Source organism: Acinonyx jubatus, chromosome A1 (assembly GCF_027475565.1).
Source record: "Acinonyx jubatus isolate Ajub_Pintada_27869175 chromosome A1, VMU_Ajub_asm_v1.0, whole genome shotgun sequence".
Taxonomy (NCBI): Eukaryota; Metazoa; Chordata; class Mammalia; order Carnivora; family Felidae; genus Acinonyx; species Acinonyx jubatus.
In genome coordinates, this window is record NC_069380.1 from 108432162 (window position 1) to 108448798 (window position 16637).

The following is a 16637-nucleotide window of genomic DNA, read 5'->3' on the forward strand; positions in this document are numbered from 1 at the left end:
TTTCTGTCATCAGAAAAGGAGAGCCGGACTAGGGGACCAGACTCTTCAAGCAGAGAAGCAGTAGACACTAAGCTACAAAAGAGAAATTACATGAAAAGGCAGAGTAAGAGTTGAAGAAGTTTAAAGAGCACAGTGTTTATAAACTTTAATACAGAAAATCTATTTGATATTTATTAAACTTAGTTTCTCCAGCTATGGTTTGGCATTATACAAAGCATCTTAATGACACAGTAGAGTTAAAAAGATCTTTACAAATTGAAATGTGATACCCTTGTCTCCAAATATTTTAATTGCCATAAATTTGTTTAAAAATACACATTAAACGCATGTTTGACACTCTAAACTTTCTATAATCTCAATACCACAAAATACATATAATATACTATACAGATGTGGAAAAATCTAGTTAGTATATAATACTTTGCTCACCATTAACAGCTTTATTATGTGAAATGCACATACTTAGAAATCCTAGCTTTTGAGCCCCAAAGTACCTCTGAAATTTTAATGTATTGCAACAAATAAAAATCACAGTATATAATTGAAATTTTGGTTGAAAATGTCAGATGCTTAAATATTTTGGATAAAAGAAATGTAAAACAAAGATTTGGATCATGTACAAAACAAAGGCATCCTATCAGACACTAACAGTACCTTTCTGCAAAATCAACAAGGCTTTTGATCAGCGGCATTGCTTCCCCTCCAAAACCCTCCCCAAATATCAAACCGTTATTCACCAAATAATTTTAATGTCAAATAAGATAAAAGGATTCAATAAATATATAACCATTTCCATCCTCCATATACAAAATTTCTTAAAACCATTCAAAACGGAGGCTAGATAGAAATTTTCATAACCGTGCTAACCAACCTACCTCACATCTGGTCCGCAAAAGTAGTGCCTTTTTAGGCACTGCCATCCGGGCCAGCTCTGTTGGTGAGCCCCGCCCCCCCCCCCCAAACCCCAGTACTGTTGAACGCTCATGTCAGTGATTTGCCAGGCGTGTGCATAAAGTTTTAAAAGGGGGACACTTCTTGAACAGTAACAACAAACTCAACAGTATGGATAACCATGGCATTGATTTGAAAGGCAGCATTTCCAAACATATTTTCCAGAGAGGAACACAGCCAGTAGAAAATTCCAGTGGTTGAAAGCTGAAAAGAAACCCCACGTGGAAACAGTAACAGGTCAAAAACTGCATATTACTAGAATTTCTGGGTGGGAGCTTTTTTCCATGCTCATTTAGGAAGCTTTTTTGTTTGCTTCTTTTTAAGAATGGCATTTTATGCTTAGCTGAGCAATGGTGGCAAGGAGAGGTCAATGCTGACATTCCGAAAGTCAACTTCATTATGTGATGATTACTTTAGGCTGCTATTTTAGGATGCTTAAAGATCTGTAAGACTCGGTTTAGACTTAACTCTAATGCCATATTCTGTAACCAGATTCCATCAAAAAGAAGAGATTTAGATATTCTTCCGTTGCTTTTCTAGAGCAGTGACTTTAATTAACCATACGGTTCAACTGAACAGAATCAGCATCTGCTTTACGTACTACTACTAACTTCCTTCCTGTCACTTGCCAGCCTGGTTCTAGGGGCTCGATGTCTAAACTGAATTTCTCCGTTACGGAGTATGTCAAAGACAAGCTCACAAAAAACATTGGCCTCTTGTCACTACATATTCCAAATAATTTGACACTTATCTCTATTTATTTTACTGAATAGCAACCTTAGATGTGCAATGTTATTTATTATTGGAAAAAAAGTCTGCCTCTCCAACATGTAAATACATGAAAACTGAAATGAAATCTGTGTTCCACATAACTAGGGAATATGAGTTATAGGAGTCTATATGAACATGAAATGCTTTGCTTCTGGATTTACTTAGGTTTAAAAAAAATCATCACAATCTGCCTGAAACAGTCATTCCCATCAGATGTTCCTGGGACCCAGAGGCAAACTCCTATAATTCAAAATACATAATGAGGCCATTTTGTTCAATTAGCAACTGGAAAATTAAAATCCTTCCCACCCTGTAAGAGCCCTTATTATACTACAGAAGGGCTCAAATATATTCTCAAAGTTAATTTACTACAAATCATAGTAATTAAGCTTTAACAATCTAAAAGGAATACACATTGCACCCTTGAACATTAATATTCAAGGTGTCAACAAGAAAGTGTCTTAGATCAATTTAATAAATAATGTGGAAATAGTTGCACTAAGCTAAAGTACTAAACACACACATTTTTGACAAACTAATTTCATGTTTTCATACATACATACATATATATAAAGTGTGTATGTGTACATAATTTTAAAATCCAAAGTTGCATACCCTTACGCCTAGGAAGAGTGCACAGTGTACCTCTCCTCTACACAATCAGGCATCACTGACTGGAGCAACCACTGGCTGCTCTGAAACTCCAGAGTGCTGCGAGCCTCCAGAACCAGAACTTTCGTTTAGAACAGGTGCCTTTTGTAGGCTCTTGCTTCACAATGCAAGCTCACTCAATGAATATAATTTCCCAAAGTTTCTGTCATTAAGTACAAAATGATGCTTGTCTGATCTGGCTGATTAAACCTTTCTTTAAGAAAAAGAAAAAAACAACAATTAAAAACAACAACAACAGTGAATCTAATAAAGCCACAAGTGAATGCAAAGCGCAGCCCAGATGCCTATGGATCCACCAGTGCGAGAGCTACCCGGAGCACAGGCATGTTGTGGGCACGTGCACACATTACTCTACACTGCTTTTACGTTGGAGAATTAAATTCGTGATGGTCAAGCTTCTCCACTCTTCAGCAACTATAGCTGAAGATTGATCTGAAGTACTCATTTCTTATAAAGTTAGTTCTTGGCTACTTGCCCAGGAAAAGGTGGCCCTGAGGCAAGAAATGGGCTGAATGCTCCCCAGCCAGACTGGCCCCGGGCTGGACTGTGGAAGCTTGAATCACCTGGAGGGGAGTGTTCCCCACAGCCCAGCCCAGGCTGGGCAAAACTACCATGTGACAACTTCATCCACTGTCCACTGGATGCCTGTGAAGAGTCCAATGGTGTAGGCTGCTGCCTCCTGGCATACAAGTGTGGTCTTAAAGAGCAGTCAATAGAGTTTTTTTAAATAGTTGCTACTTCTATAATTAACTATATATTAAGTACAAGTCTCAGACGAAGTAAGTTTTTAGCCACTTGTCAAATTCAGGTTTAAATGGTTACAGAACAGTGAAGACACCTATTGAGGAAGGAGGAACGGTGGCCTATAAAGGAGTCCAAAGTCTGTGCTGGAGTGGATGAAGACAAAGACAACTTTGGAGGAGATGGACACAGAGGGAAGGGAGTGGTGTTTCCACAGACTATTACATCAAAAATTCAATTATTTAGGATACGATTTTGATCCACTGCCCATTACCACCTGGTGGGAAAAATCCCTCCACGATGAAAAGCTTGAAAAATTCATTCTCTAAGAATGAACAGTTTTACAGAGAGAGAATTAACTTAGAGCAGCACCAGAAAACATGCAGGAAACTATATTTTAAACAAGTATCAGTGTGACCCCAGAAACACTCCTGCTGCCTTTCAGGACACACAAGAGATTAGAACACACTGGAATTCAGAGGTACCCAGCTGGCTGCTGTTGCTGAAAAGTATAAACGCTCAGAGGACACTTAATCCCTTTCTAAGACATCACTGCAAATTAAGGAATCAGAGTAAGAGCAATCAGAGAAGGACAGGACATACAACTACTTGATTAACAGGGGTGAGTTTCTCAATAACTACCCTAGATCACTGAGAAGTCATCCTCTTAAGGAAAACTGTTCCTAAAACATACTAAGATGAAGTCAGAAAGATTTCAGAGGCAACTTCTCTAAGGGAAAAAAGTTAAATTCAACCAAATTTCTAGATTCCGATCTTCAGCGACATGCAAAAACAACCCGAGGTACAAAACAGTTAAAATGCTCTATAAATTTGAACCACAGGACAATGAGGGTTCACTAGCTTCAGAAATGAGTGTAAAAAAGACTCAAACACAGAGGACTCACTGCACCACTGGGCTTGGGAAATTTTCTATCCCGTCTTTCCCACTTCAAACCTTAGCAATCATCTGTAAATAGCAGGGCAATCCTTTTTTCTGATTGGATGGATTCATTTTTGGAATGGGGAAAAGGAAAAACTATTTTTTGAAGCAGCATTACCCAACAGGTTAGACTAAGTCATGTACCAAAGCATTAGCTTTTCTGAAATAATTAATCTTTATGTGACCCTAAAGGAAGATTAAAAAGTAAAGAGAATTTAACATTATTACTGCTGAAGACCAACCACATGGGTGATCTGGTCCTAGTGTAAAACTTCATCTGTAAACAATCCATAAAGGTTTCATTCAAAGGTAAGATTTAAGGCACACCAGACATGATAGGGGCACGAAAGGGGCATGACAGACGGTACGTTTCTCGCTTTTAACGCCTATATGCACCTTACAGGGAAGGTACTCTGATACACAACTCTTACAGAGCTGGCTTCTTAAGCTCTACCCCTGCTCCCCTCCCCTTCCCAAGAGAGCTAACATTGAACTAAATTAGATACTTTTCTAGTGTGAATTTTCTGATCCCATCGGAAACACAAATCATTGGTGAGGGGGCCCTCATAATACAAAGGCAGTCAATACAAGACAAGTCTAAAAGGAGAACGTCATCTCTACCTCAGGCATTATAAACTGTAAGTTGTACAGCAAAAGCACACACAGCAAAGCTCCAGCCCATTCCTGCATTAGTCACTGCATGCTCCCATGAGAGCATCACAATCTAGTGTGGCAAAAACATTTTACAAATAAGAATTCTGAAGAGAGATTTAACCCTTCAAACACCATCACCGAAAGAGATACAGGCAACATCCCCGGGAGCTGGATCATTGTTTGTCCCTCAGTAACTTAACTCTGTTTCAAAACCGTCAAGTTATTAGCAACAAAAAAGAACACATGGTTTTAGCAAAATCCATGAAGTTCAAGATTGTCCTTTTATGAAACCCTTCACACGACATCCGTCTCCTAGAAAGTTTACCTGCCCTCTTTTGTAATGCATTAAATGCAAGCTATAGTCACCTTGTGATTGCTATAGTGTTATTAACACACATTCACAGTTCCGGAAGTAATGCATACAGAATCAGACACATTTCATCTTCTCTCTGGAGAATGTCATCTTCTCATATTTAAATGATTTTCATGTGTAGAAGAATATCCTTAATACTAAGTATAAATTCTGCAAGAAAATTGTAGTTACGATTTAAAATAATATCAGGTAGTAGGAACAGAAAGAACACGTCCACGTTTTAGATGAACCAACTCTTACTCTTAGAAGAGCTACCACAGAAAGACATTAGGTAACAAAGCTCCCAAAAGTATATAAATAAAAATGCCTACATTAAACTTAGGCTAAATTTTCAACAGAGTAAATTCATAAGCAGAAATAATTAAGTTTTAAACTGCCCCAATCTGGGAACTTAAAAAAAATTAAAATAAATAGGATTTCAATTGATTAGTTATGAATTGCAGCTGGAATTTCAATCTTTTTACAGATCACCGAAACCGTCTTAGCAATGTGCTGCAGATTTAAAAACATTTAAATAATTTTCCATATTGGGAATATTAAAGGGGTCAACTGACATCATGGCTTTGGGTTATAAATAACAACAACACATGAACCAGGGAGGAAAAAACCATTCCTCATTCTTAGTGTCGACTAGGTGGCATGTTATGGCAGTTTTCCTTCGTGATGTGACACAGTGTTGTGGAGAAAATCAGAGGCAACGAGAATGTGTTCAGTTCAAGATACCAACTTGGCATCCTGGCGAAGCCAGTGCAGTCCCTGCCGGGTATATCGAACCAGGTCTGTCATGATGCTTGCATTAAAGATGAGAGGGCCCATCACTTTATCCAGTTCAGCAAAGAATTCTAGAAAACCAAAAAGAGTCATTAAATGATACACATGCTCTCCCCAATCACTGCTTTAAAAGTTTGGTCTAGACTGTAAAACAGTATTCATAGGAAGTCAAAAAAAAGATTCCCGCCTGCATTAAAATGATGACCATCCACGTTTTAGAACAAACCATCCATCCCATAGTCTCTGTCTTTCAAGCTACATTATTTTCTCTAAGTCATGAAACGTTTCCAACAGACTGTATGGTTAGGCATTAAGTGTTATACATAAAAGCAGAATTCCACTAATGGAAATTATCAATTGCTAGTATGCAGTATACACTACTAAAACGGGGACCTAGTGCTACGATGTACTCAAAACAGTCTCTGTTTACCGTTTTTGTGTAACAAGCAAGTGGTACAAAAAAGGACGATGTTCTGTGCATGTTTCCCTGTAACAGCTCCTGTGAGGTTAGATATTTATGACAGCCTGTATCCAAACTTTCTGCTGCAATCATATACCATGCAACAGTGATAAACTAAATCCCATGTTTCAGACAGTATAGTTTAAAAATGTAAGGAATGGAAATGAAAGGATTCTTCCTATGTGAACAAATACAGGTTGATGTGGATGTGAGGTGGGTGCAGAGGAGGATGGAACGAAAGTGTCCTAACATCTGATCCCGCTGCAATTTTGGGAGAAGACAGAGAAGGATGCAGGACTCAGATGGTAAAGAGTTTTTATATGTGCAGAGAAAATGGGGTCATTCTCATGATGAAGACCTGGCCCTACTCAACACAAGACACAATCAAACAGTGAGGAAAAAAGGGTCTTCTTTATAGAATGCCACCTAAAAAATGCAGAAGGAATATCAGAAGACAGATTCCTATTTCCTAATGGAATAATGGATATAGATAATAACCATCATTGGATGTTAAAACAGAAGTTAAAGTTTGAGGGGCGCCTGGGTGGCTCAGTCGGTTAAGCATCCAACTTCAGCTCAAGTCATGATCTCATGGTTCGTGAGTTTGAGCCCCGTGCTGGGCTCTGTGCTGAAAGCTGAGAGCCTGGAGCCTGCTTCGGTTTCTGTGTCTCCCTTTCTCTTTGCCCTTCTCCCGCTCACACTGTCTCTCTCTCAAAAATGAACAAACTTAAAGCAAATTAAAAAAAAAAAAAAGTTAAAGTTTAACAGGGAATCTTACATCAAACTGAGGCTAAAACCACCTGAATTCAATCAATGGTCAAATCCTAATATCACTAAACAAGAGATAACCATTAATTACATGCCTCAGAATATGCTGTAATATGCTATAATAGGAAATCAAGAGCACCACCTATGAAGTATTATCTAAAATAATGAACTTGAATCTAATCAAGTCTCAAGATATAACTAATCAGTATGAAGGAAATATGGGGGACAGAGGAGCAAGCTAAATGATACCATGAGGAAGGAATCAGTCAAATCCAGAATATGTGTCATTTTGTCTTCAACATAAATGGCACCGTGCCCCACCTCCAAAAACACCAAAAAATAGAGGAGGGAGACTGATCAATGGATGTGTGGACTCTGTTGGAAACAAACGGAGCTGTCTTTAAAAAAAAAAACCCAAAACCCGCATATTTGCCACAAAAGGGAAACTGGATGGTAGACTAGGTATTAGGTGACAGAAAGGAAGTACTATTAATTTTGGTGACTGTGTTAAAGTGATCACAGTGATCATGTTTTTGAAAAGTCCTTATCACTCAAGGATGCACATACCAAAGTATGTTGGGGTGAAATGTTATAATATCTGTTGTTTGCTTTAAAATACTCCAGGGGCAAAGAAAAGCAGGAGTCAGAAAGAGATGGAGTAAGATTAGCAAAATACTGTATTGGTAAAGCTGAAGTTGAGTGCAAGGTGCACAGGGATTCATTATATCATCCTCTTTCCTTTAGTCAATATTTGAAAAGTACCAAGCAAAAAAGTAAAAATGAAAGAAGAGGATTTAAAAAAGGAAAAATGAAGCTGGAAAACTGTTATCAGAGAGAAAAAATGTAAAGTAAAGCAGGAGTGACTTAATAAGAATTTTGGCTTTGTAACCTTTCCTGAGCAACACTGACAGTATTTAAAATTTTAAGAAAAAATTGGATTTTAAGAAACACAACTTCATGTTTGATGCTGGGGTTCCTCTTCTACCTTTCTCTTCCCATTATCCCTCTTTAGGGATAGGAATCGTTCATCTTCATCTGATTACCTGTTTATATAATAAATATTTAAATGCACTGTGACAGAAAGACACTTGACTGACTGATGGGAGTGTTGGTCTATAAAGGATCTACCTGAATAGTTGCTACACTTGCCATATTTGCTAATAAAAGCTATGAAAATATTATGGTGTTTATATAGTACTTTTCCCTAGTATTTTATTATTATTTCTTAAATTTAAAATCCAGTATAGTTAACATACACTGTTATATTAATTTCAGGGTACAATATGGTGATTCTTCCCTACGACCTTTAAATATGTTATAATTCTCAATGTTCTTAGTTTGGGACATAACAAACATAAGGTACAAAGTCTCAAATAACCTAAAACTGAATAATGCTAGAAAATAATTTATCTTATAGTCTCTTTTACCATGTAAGTTTTTCAATACACCTAAAAATCCAGTATGAATGTGTTTTTTTTTTAAAGTTTTATTTATTTTTCTTTTAGTAATTTCTACACCCAACACAGGGCTCAAACTCATGACCCTGAAGACCAAGAATCGCATGCTCCTGTGACTGGGCCAGCCAGGAGCTGCCACATGTGCTTTCTTACATATTAACTATCTCCTGTGTACAAAATGTCTGCATGTAATCCTACGCCTAAGTCAAACTTACTGTCACCCATCCTAACAGCATATATTTTTATTACTTTTATAACTGGCGCTGTCCTTAATGCGCCAAAACAAAGGCCTATTTGTCTTAGACCAAAAACTGTTTTTAGTTTAGTCTGTGTCACCAGTACAGTGAAAGGTATTTTTTCACCAAATTCAGTACATTCAGTATGATTGGTACGCAATGGTCATTATCATCAACTCTCGATTGCATAATAAACTAAATGCGGATCAGACACTTACTTAACTGGATCATAAAAGCTCTTTTTGACAATTTCAACCTTCAAAGTCTCTCCATTGACCTTCCTACCTTTTTGCTCTTTGGAAAGCTGCTCGGCTTGGTCCCAAATTTCGGTGGCATAGAGGAAGTTGGACGTAACCTGAACATAGCTGGCTGCCATCTGGTGGATCCTCTGTGGAATGGTCACCGAAGAACCACTTGCTGAAGCACTACTGGCCCCAGAAGAATAATTTCCTGAATTGCCTGGCGACAGCTTTGGAGATACAGGGGAAGGCATCCCAACAGCTTTGCTACACACAGAGAAACAGGAAACTTATTCGTATGAATATGGTGAATGTGATGAAACCAGTGTTCTACTGGCTCTTCTTCCATGAAAGCTTTTAAAATTTAAAGATTCTTTTAAACTAGAAGAGTTCCCAGAGAAGTACAATTCCTTCTAAGTAAGTACTTAGCTCACTAAAGCCCATGGTGAATCATCCTATCTAGACTCTTTGTTTTAATAAATGTAATAAATAATAAGTCCCACCTTTTGACAGAAAAGAAGGGAGGAGTTCACACACCTTGTTAGTAGCACTTCAAAGACTTAGAAGTTAGATCACCTCACTCCCAGCTCAACACACTTTCCATCTATTCTGGCACGTAATAGGTACTTTTCTAGTTGTTTTATAGAAAGTTGGGTGGAATTTGCAATTTAACACAAGAAAATTGTGGTAGTAGATAGGAACATCTTATTTTGAACTCCATTTCAGGTATTTTCCTAGTTTAAACAAGTTATTCAAAGCTGACAAAGAGGTACAGATTTCTCAATCAACTGCAATTATTTCAAGCTTCCTGTCAATTAAATCTTTCTCAGGAAACACATGTTGAACTCTGACAGGTACATTTCAGCAGTACTAAAATTTGTGGAAATGCCAAAGACCGTTTAAAAAAAAAAGGAAAATCAAACAAAAGTTGGGGGGGGAAGCTATTTGTTAAGAATATTTTTATCTTCACTTTTAGCACTAGAAATTTGATTAAGAAAATACACAAGGGCAAAGACAGAAAGTCAGTTAAGATAAAAATAATAACTAAGTAAACTTACACACAAAAAAAGCTTTCATGGCAATTTGCCTCCTTTTGGTGGGGGTGACACAGGAAGGGAGGAAAAGCCACAATAATCCCATCGTGATAAAAACCCAAGTAGGTGTGGAAATCAAACTATGAGAAGGACTGAGGTGCTATTAAAAAAACTCAAGATTTCTCCAGGTGAAATATCCTCTTCTCTACTCTTTCTAAGATTATGCTCATTATCATGTTTTCAACTTAGTAAAAATAAACAGAAAAATGAAAACTTTAAAAAATACTTTATTAGAAATAGTTGTAATTTTTAAAGAATTGTCATCTTTCCATTTTTGGAAATTAGACCTTACCACCCATTCCACTTTTACAAACAAAAATAAATAATTGTGTCACAAAAAATACTTTATAGAATAAAATTTACCTACCTTCCCAAGCCAGGTGATGGTGCTTGAGAATTATTGTAAGAATTCTGTGGAAAAAATAAAATGTATTTAATTAAAAAAAAAAAAAAACACACAACTTCTGAAGTACTACAGATACTCAAAAGCACTGGGCCAGAACTGACCTTAAGAATCTTTACAAATTTAAGAACCTAAAATGTAAGAGCAAGAGAGAGAATGTATGTGTGTGTAAATGTGCAACAGAAAGACAATACTTAGGTGAGAGCTGGGGGTTCTGAAAGACTTAGAGAGAATACTCAGAGAAGAGGGGTAGTCATACTATATGCAAAGGCTGCATGAAAGTGAATGTATGTAGCCCACAGTTTCTCTGGAGCAGAGGTTTAGATAAGGAATGAGAAAGAGACCTCGATGACTTTGAGGTCAGGGTAAGAAGCTTGGACCTGACCTTGAAAGCAACAGTAAGCTACTGAAGGGTTCCAACTCAGAACCAGGGCAGGATTTTAAGAAGATTTATGTGGTGCTGGCAGGAAAAAACATAGACAGTTTACGAAACAAATGTAACAGTGTAAGGAAGGGTGGCAGTAAAACAGAATACCATTTGCAATGTATAAATTAGGTTTCATTATAAAAAGAGGCTACATCCCCTGAACTATTAGTAAGTGCTATTGCATATGGCTACATAGGTTCTGCAATCAGATATGTGTAGATTTAAAAACTTTTTAAGATATCTCAAACCTATTTGAAAGTTCACCGACAGTAAGTAGCTCTACCCTTGCTGTGGCAGGCAAGACATGAAGGCACTTTTGGGGTTGGGATAGGAGACTTTACAAATTTTGTGTCCTAGAACATGGACCATCCTCTTTTTCACACTTACCTTCAGGTGCTCTGTCAGTGTCTTTGAGTACTTCAGAGCATTTTCCTTCTTCAGTTTGAACAGCCTCAGGTACAGCAAAGACTGGCATCGCAGGCTGGCCAATGGAAAAGGGCAGCTTATTTACCAGCACAGCAGACTCTGGCTATATCTGCACAGACAACTTTTGTATCGTGCAAGAGCGCAGGACTGGCTAATGTGAACAGACCATGGCATAAGTGTCAACGACACTAACCCTGAGGCAAAACTGGAAGATGCGCTCTTTATGGTACACACCTCAAGGAGGGGAAGAGATTGAGGACTAGTCTCCTGTTTGCTGACATTCAAAAATCAAAACCTCACCCATGAGACACCAACATGTCATTGCAACACATGCATTAAAAAAATCACTGAGGAGCAGAATCTCTAGATCAAATTATAAATATCTCATACTAAACAACAAAAACCAGGGGACTCCACTATGCATAGTACAACTCTGCTGCAACGCAGGTAAGCCTTACTATGGCTGACCAAAGCCCTGCACGGTCACCAATGCCTACCGCTCTAGTCACTTTCACTTCTCACTGGTCTTTTTAGTTCCTTGATAGTTTCCTGTTTCCTTCCACCACACACCTCTTGCACATGTCCCCTCTACCTGAAGATAACGTGTCCCTACACCCTATTCTCTTATATATACTTTTCTTTCCAAGTACTGAATTCATATACTTGTGTGATTATTTAATTTCCGTCTCCTGACACTAGACACCAGACTCCATGACAAAGAAGACTGTGCCACTTTATCCACACTACATTCCTAGCTATTAAGCCCAGTGCCAGGTAAAGTAAATGCTTTTAACAAACAAATTGGTAATATCTCCCTGGGAGCAAGCCAACAAGCCACATTCTTTATTCTGAGCAAGCTAAACATTTGCTCCCTAAGGAAAGGTATATGATATGTTGAGTAACAAGAGAGGATACCAAAAGAAGCGCCTGGAAAAGGGACGATGTGAGACAAGGAGAGTTCTACTCTACCAAGGATTTGCCAGGAGGGCAATGGATCAGAGACTGACAATAAGTTAAATCTTTCCGTAGGGATTTTGAGTTATTTTCTACTTTACCCATTGAGATTTATGAGTGGGTTACAAAAGGTCGATTCAAGGATAACTTTCTGAAGGGCATAACAGCATAATTTGCTCTGGAACCGCCTGTCATCTAGCAGAGGCTGGAACCCAACACCTACCAAAGTACTGTGAGCCTTTTATCTGCAGCTGTAGCATCAGGTGCCAAGTAATTCTTTAGCTTCATAGTGTACCTGTGAGTTAAAACAACAAACAGATGACACAAAACATAATATTCCCCTTTATCTAATGACTTCCTTGGTCCTCAGAACATTAGAACCCAACTTCAATAAAGGCAAAAATACCCCCTGAAGTATCTAATTCTCTGTATCCAAGAACAATAAAGGATTAAGCATCCTCTTTAGCTTTACTGTATACAGCTACATCAGCCCCTTCCAAGATGAACCAAAGAAATACTATTGCCAATGACATGGCAGCAAATTTTCCCACTTACTTGATGAGCTCCACTGTCTCTGAATACATAGGGAATGGGGATTTGGATTCCTGAGCATTTTTCTCTAATGCATTCCCACATTCAATGAAAGATACCACAGCATCAAGATAGTATACAGCTTTCTCAAACCTATCAGACTGAAGAAAGGAGAATAAAGGTAATGAGAAATACACTGATGTACTATGAGAGCAAACCACAAATGAAGATTTAAGTTAATTTGATTAACTTAAATAAATGTGAGAATGTTTACATACCAATGCATCTGCATTGTGCTTCAGCTTTTTTGCTTCTTGTAAATAATGGTCTGCTGAATAATTTCTGCAATGTAAATTTTATAGTAAATGAAACAGTAAATATTTTTGTAAGATAATACTTTCCATTTTAGTCTCTAGCATCCCTCAGTTTTCATGTCCCCAAGTAAAGAACATGACCTACTACTGAACATCCAATTCAGGTTTTTCTGACAAATGCTTTTCTTGAGTTAGGAGCATGAATCGTTTCGGCCAACTCATGGCAGATTTTCTACTTAGGGAAACAGAGATCAAGCTCCCTAGTATTAGATACTAATTTACCCAAGTTGTTTGAAAGATTCAGAATGAACAGATGCCTTTCGAATCAAAATCTAAATGTTCTGTGGATTACAACACAAGTATGAATTCTTCTGGTCACTGATAGGATTTTAAACAAGTTTCTTACACGCTGACTGGAATGATTTCTCCAAAGCATAAGAAACATTTATCTCACCTGTCGTCAAAGGCAAGCTTCGTTCTCCGAGGCTTAGAGGCATCAGGAGTTGGTGTAGAGGAAGGACAGTTAGAAGAGCTATTTGGAGCCTTTTCCTAACCAGAAAAAATATATAATGTTGAAAAAATACGTATGTTGAAAATTCTAAGGTGATTAAAGTTAAACTGGAAGTATTTCTTGAGCCACTAGTAAAAAGTACAAAAAATTCCACTGCTGTCAGTAATTAATTTCTTTGTTATAATCATTTACAATTTCACAATGTAAAAGTCCTTTTTAACAGAATGGGTCCACTTTATATAAACAAAAACATTCATTCTAATAGCAAAGTCTACTATTACCAGGCAATGACTGAACTAGACACTTGTTGAAACATAAGGAAGACAAAAACCTACTATCAAAATAGTAGTAGTGCTTAAGACAAAATTTACTGATAATTACTGGTCACTGAAAACAGCAATAATATCATCTAACATTTACTATGTGCTTACTACTTACCAGGCACTAAGTACTTAGGCCAGTCATTAAGATTTCAACAACCTTATGGAATGTGTATTGCTACTGGGACAGAATAAAAAGCAGTGTCAAGGAGGGTAACTCACCCAAGTTCAAACAGCTTTTAAGTGGCATTCCCGGAATCCAGATCTGTCACATTTTATTTTATTTATTTTTCAGAGTCTTTTTTTTATGTTTATTTTAGTTATATTTTGAGAGAGAGGGAGAGGGAGAGACAGAGTGGTGTGCGTGAGCAGGGGAGGGGCAGAGAGAGGGGGAGACAGAGAATCCCAAGTAGGATCTCTGTACTGTCAGTGCAGAGCCCACGCAGGGCTCGAACTCAAGACCCTGAGATCGTGAACTGAGCCGAAATCAAGAGTAAGATGCTTAAATGACTGAGCCACCAGGCGCCCCTGAAGCAGTCCCATTTTACAAGTCTAGGCTTCTTAACTTTATTCTACCCTCTATCAATATAGCCCTTTATGCGGGGCCTTTGATCCTGTCTTCCCAACTACTTCCCTATACACATTTTTCCATAATAAAACATAATAAGTCAATAAGTAGATAGATAAGTAGATAAATAAGTAGAATTTATCCTACAAATGGATGAATGTTCCAACATGAGTAAACCCAATTAATATATAATTTTACCGCTTGTGCTTAAAAATCTACTGAAAATGAACCATGTAACCTAACCATTTCTTTTTTCTTAAATGATAATAGCTTTTCAGTTCTACCCAATACAGCATGCACCTCAAAGAATTAAAATAATCATTATGGTGATGATGATATATGATGATGTATCTCAACTCAAAAAAACCTGGCAGAACTAGAAGAAATAAACAAATCTTGTAAGTTTGTGGAAAAAGGAACAAGAGGACAAAATGACCAAAATATCAACATAAAGAAGGTCTGAAAACAGGATTAATCAATGTGAATTACACAGATTCCTTGTCCACAATATATGCAGAATAGACATTCTTTTCTAGTAAATACAGAACAGTACAAAAATCTATCATATACTATACTCTCATAAAGCAAATCTTTTTTTTTAATGTTTACATTTTTGAAAGAGAGAGAGCAAGTGCACAAGTAGGACAGGGGCAAAGAGAGAGGGAGAGAGATCTGAGGCAGGCTCCACCCTAACAGCAGAGAGCTTGAAACAGGGCTCAAACTCACGAACTTTGAGATCATGAATTAAGCTGAAGTCAGACGTTTAGCCAACTGAGCCCCCCGGGCATCCCTCTCATAAAGCAGATCTTAACAAATTTCAAAAGACTGCTACCATGCAGACAATTTTCCAGCCCCAATGCAATTAATGTAGCAACACTAACCAGATGATAACCAGCAAATCTCCATATATTTGGACATTGATTAATCCACTTTTATTTTTTTTTATTTAAAAAAAATTTTTTTTTAACGTTTATTTATTTTTGAGACAGAGAGAGACAGAGCATGAACAGGGGAGGGTCAGAGAGAGAGGGAGACACAGAATCTGAAACGGGCTCCAGGCTCTGAGCTGTCAGCACAGAGCCCAACGCCGGGCTCGAACTCACGGACCGCGAGATCATGACCTGAGCCGAGGTCGGCCGCTCAACCGACTGAGCCACCCAGGCGCCCCGGTTAATCCACTTTTAAAGAACTCTAGTGTCAAAGATGAAATCACACTGGAAATTAGAAAAAATTTTAAACTGAGTTATAAAATCATTCCATATCTTCTAGGATGCACATATACAGTAGTTAAAGGTAAATATATAGCTTAACTGCTTATGTTAGAGAAAGAAAAAAGGCTTAAACTTAATTTAAAAATTAATGAGCTAAGTTTCCATCTTTAAAAGTCAGTGAACAGAGGGGCACCTGAGTGGCTCAGTTGGTTAAGCGTCTGACTTTGGCTCAGGTCATGATCTCGCAGTCCGTGAGTTCAAGCCCCATGTCAGGCTCTGTGCTGACAGCTCAGAGCCTGGAGCCTGCTTCAGATTCTGTGTCTCCCTCTCTCTCTGCCCCTCCCCCACATATACTCTGTCTGTGTGTGTGTCTCTCTCTCAAAAATAAATATTAAAAAAAAAAAAAAGTAAACAGAGGGAGCCTGGGTAGCTCAGTCAATAAAGCATCTAACTCTTGGTTTTGGCTCAGGTCTTGATCTCACGGTTTATGAGTTCGAGCCTAGCATTGGGCTCCGAGCTGACAGGGGGAGGAGGGCCTGCTTGGGATTCTCTCTTTTCCTCTCTCTCTGCTCCTCTGCTTGTGCTCTCTCTCAAAATAAATAAACTTAAAAAAAAAAACCCTCAGTAAACAGAACAGCAAAACAAAAAGAAAGGAAATCATAGACTAAAAATTAACAAAATAGAAATAAAAAGTAAACCACAGAGAATCAACAAAAACAAAGGCTCTTTTTTGAAAAGACAAGTAAAACTAATAAGCCTCTGATGACACTAATCAAGGGGAAAAAAAAAAAAGAAATGGCATAGAGAACTAATATCAAGAACAAAAGAGAAATATAAGAGATGTT

At 37.8% G+C, this 16637-nt stretch overlaps 1 protein-coding gene across 3 annotated transcripts in view; it reads right to left on the minus strand.

Moving 5' to 3' along the window:
• Positions 1-261: 261 nt before the first annotated feature.
• Positions 262-16637, minus strand: part of AFF4 (ALF transcription elongation factor 4) — a 96589-nt gene continuing 80213 nt past the window's right edge. For all 3 annotated transcript variants that reach the window (XM_027076709.2, XM_027076708.2, XM_027076707.2), the window contains 8 exons: positions 13637-13731; positions 13147-13210; positions 12893-13029; positions 12561-12632; positions 11345-11438; positions 10495-10538; positions 9080-9300; positions 262-5944 (listed from right to left, as the gene is read on the minus strand). In XM_027076709.2, the coding sequence (XP_026932510.1) occupies positions 5817-5944; positions 9080-9300; positions 10495-10538; positions 11345-11438; positions 12561-12632; positions 12893-13029; positions 13147-13210; positions 13637-13731 (855 nt within the window). In that variant the 3' untranslated portion in view covers positions 262-5816. The remainder of the gene's footprint in view (positions 5945-9079; positions 9301-10494; positions 10539-11344; positions 11439-12560; positions 12633-12892; positions 13030-13146; positions 13211-13636; positions 13732-16637) is intronic.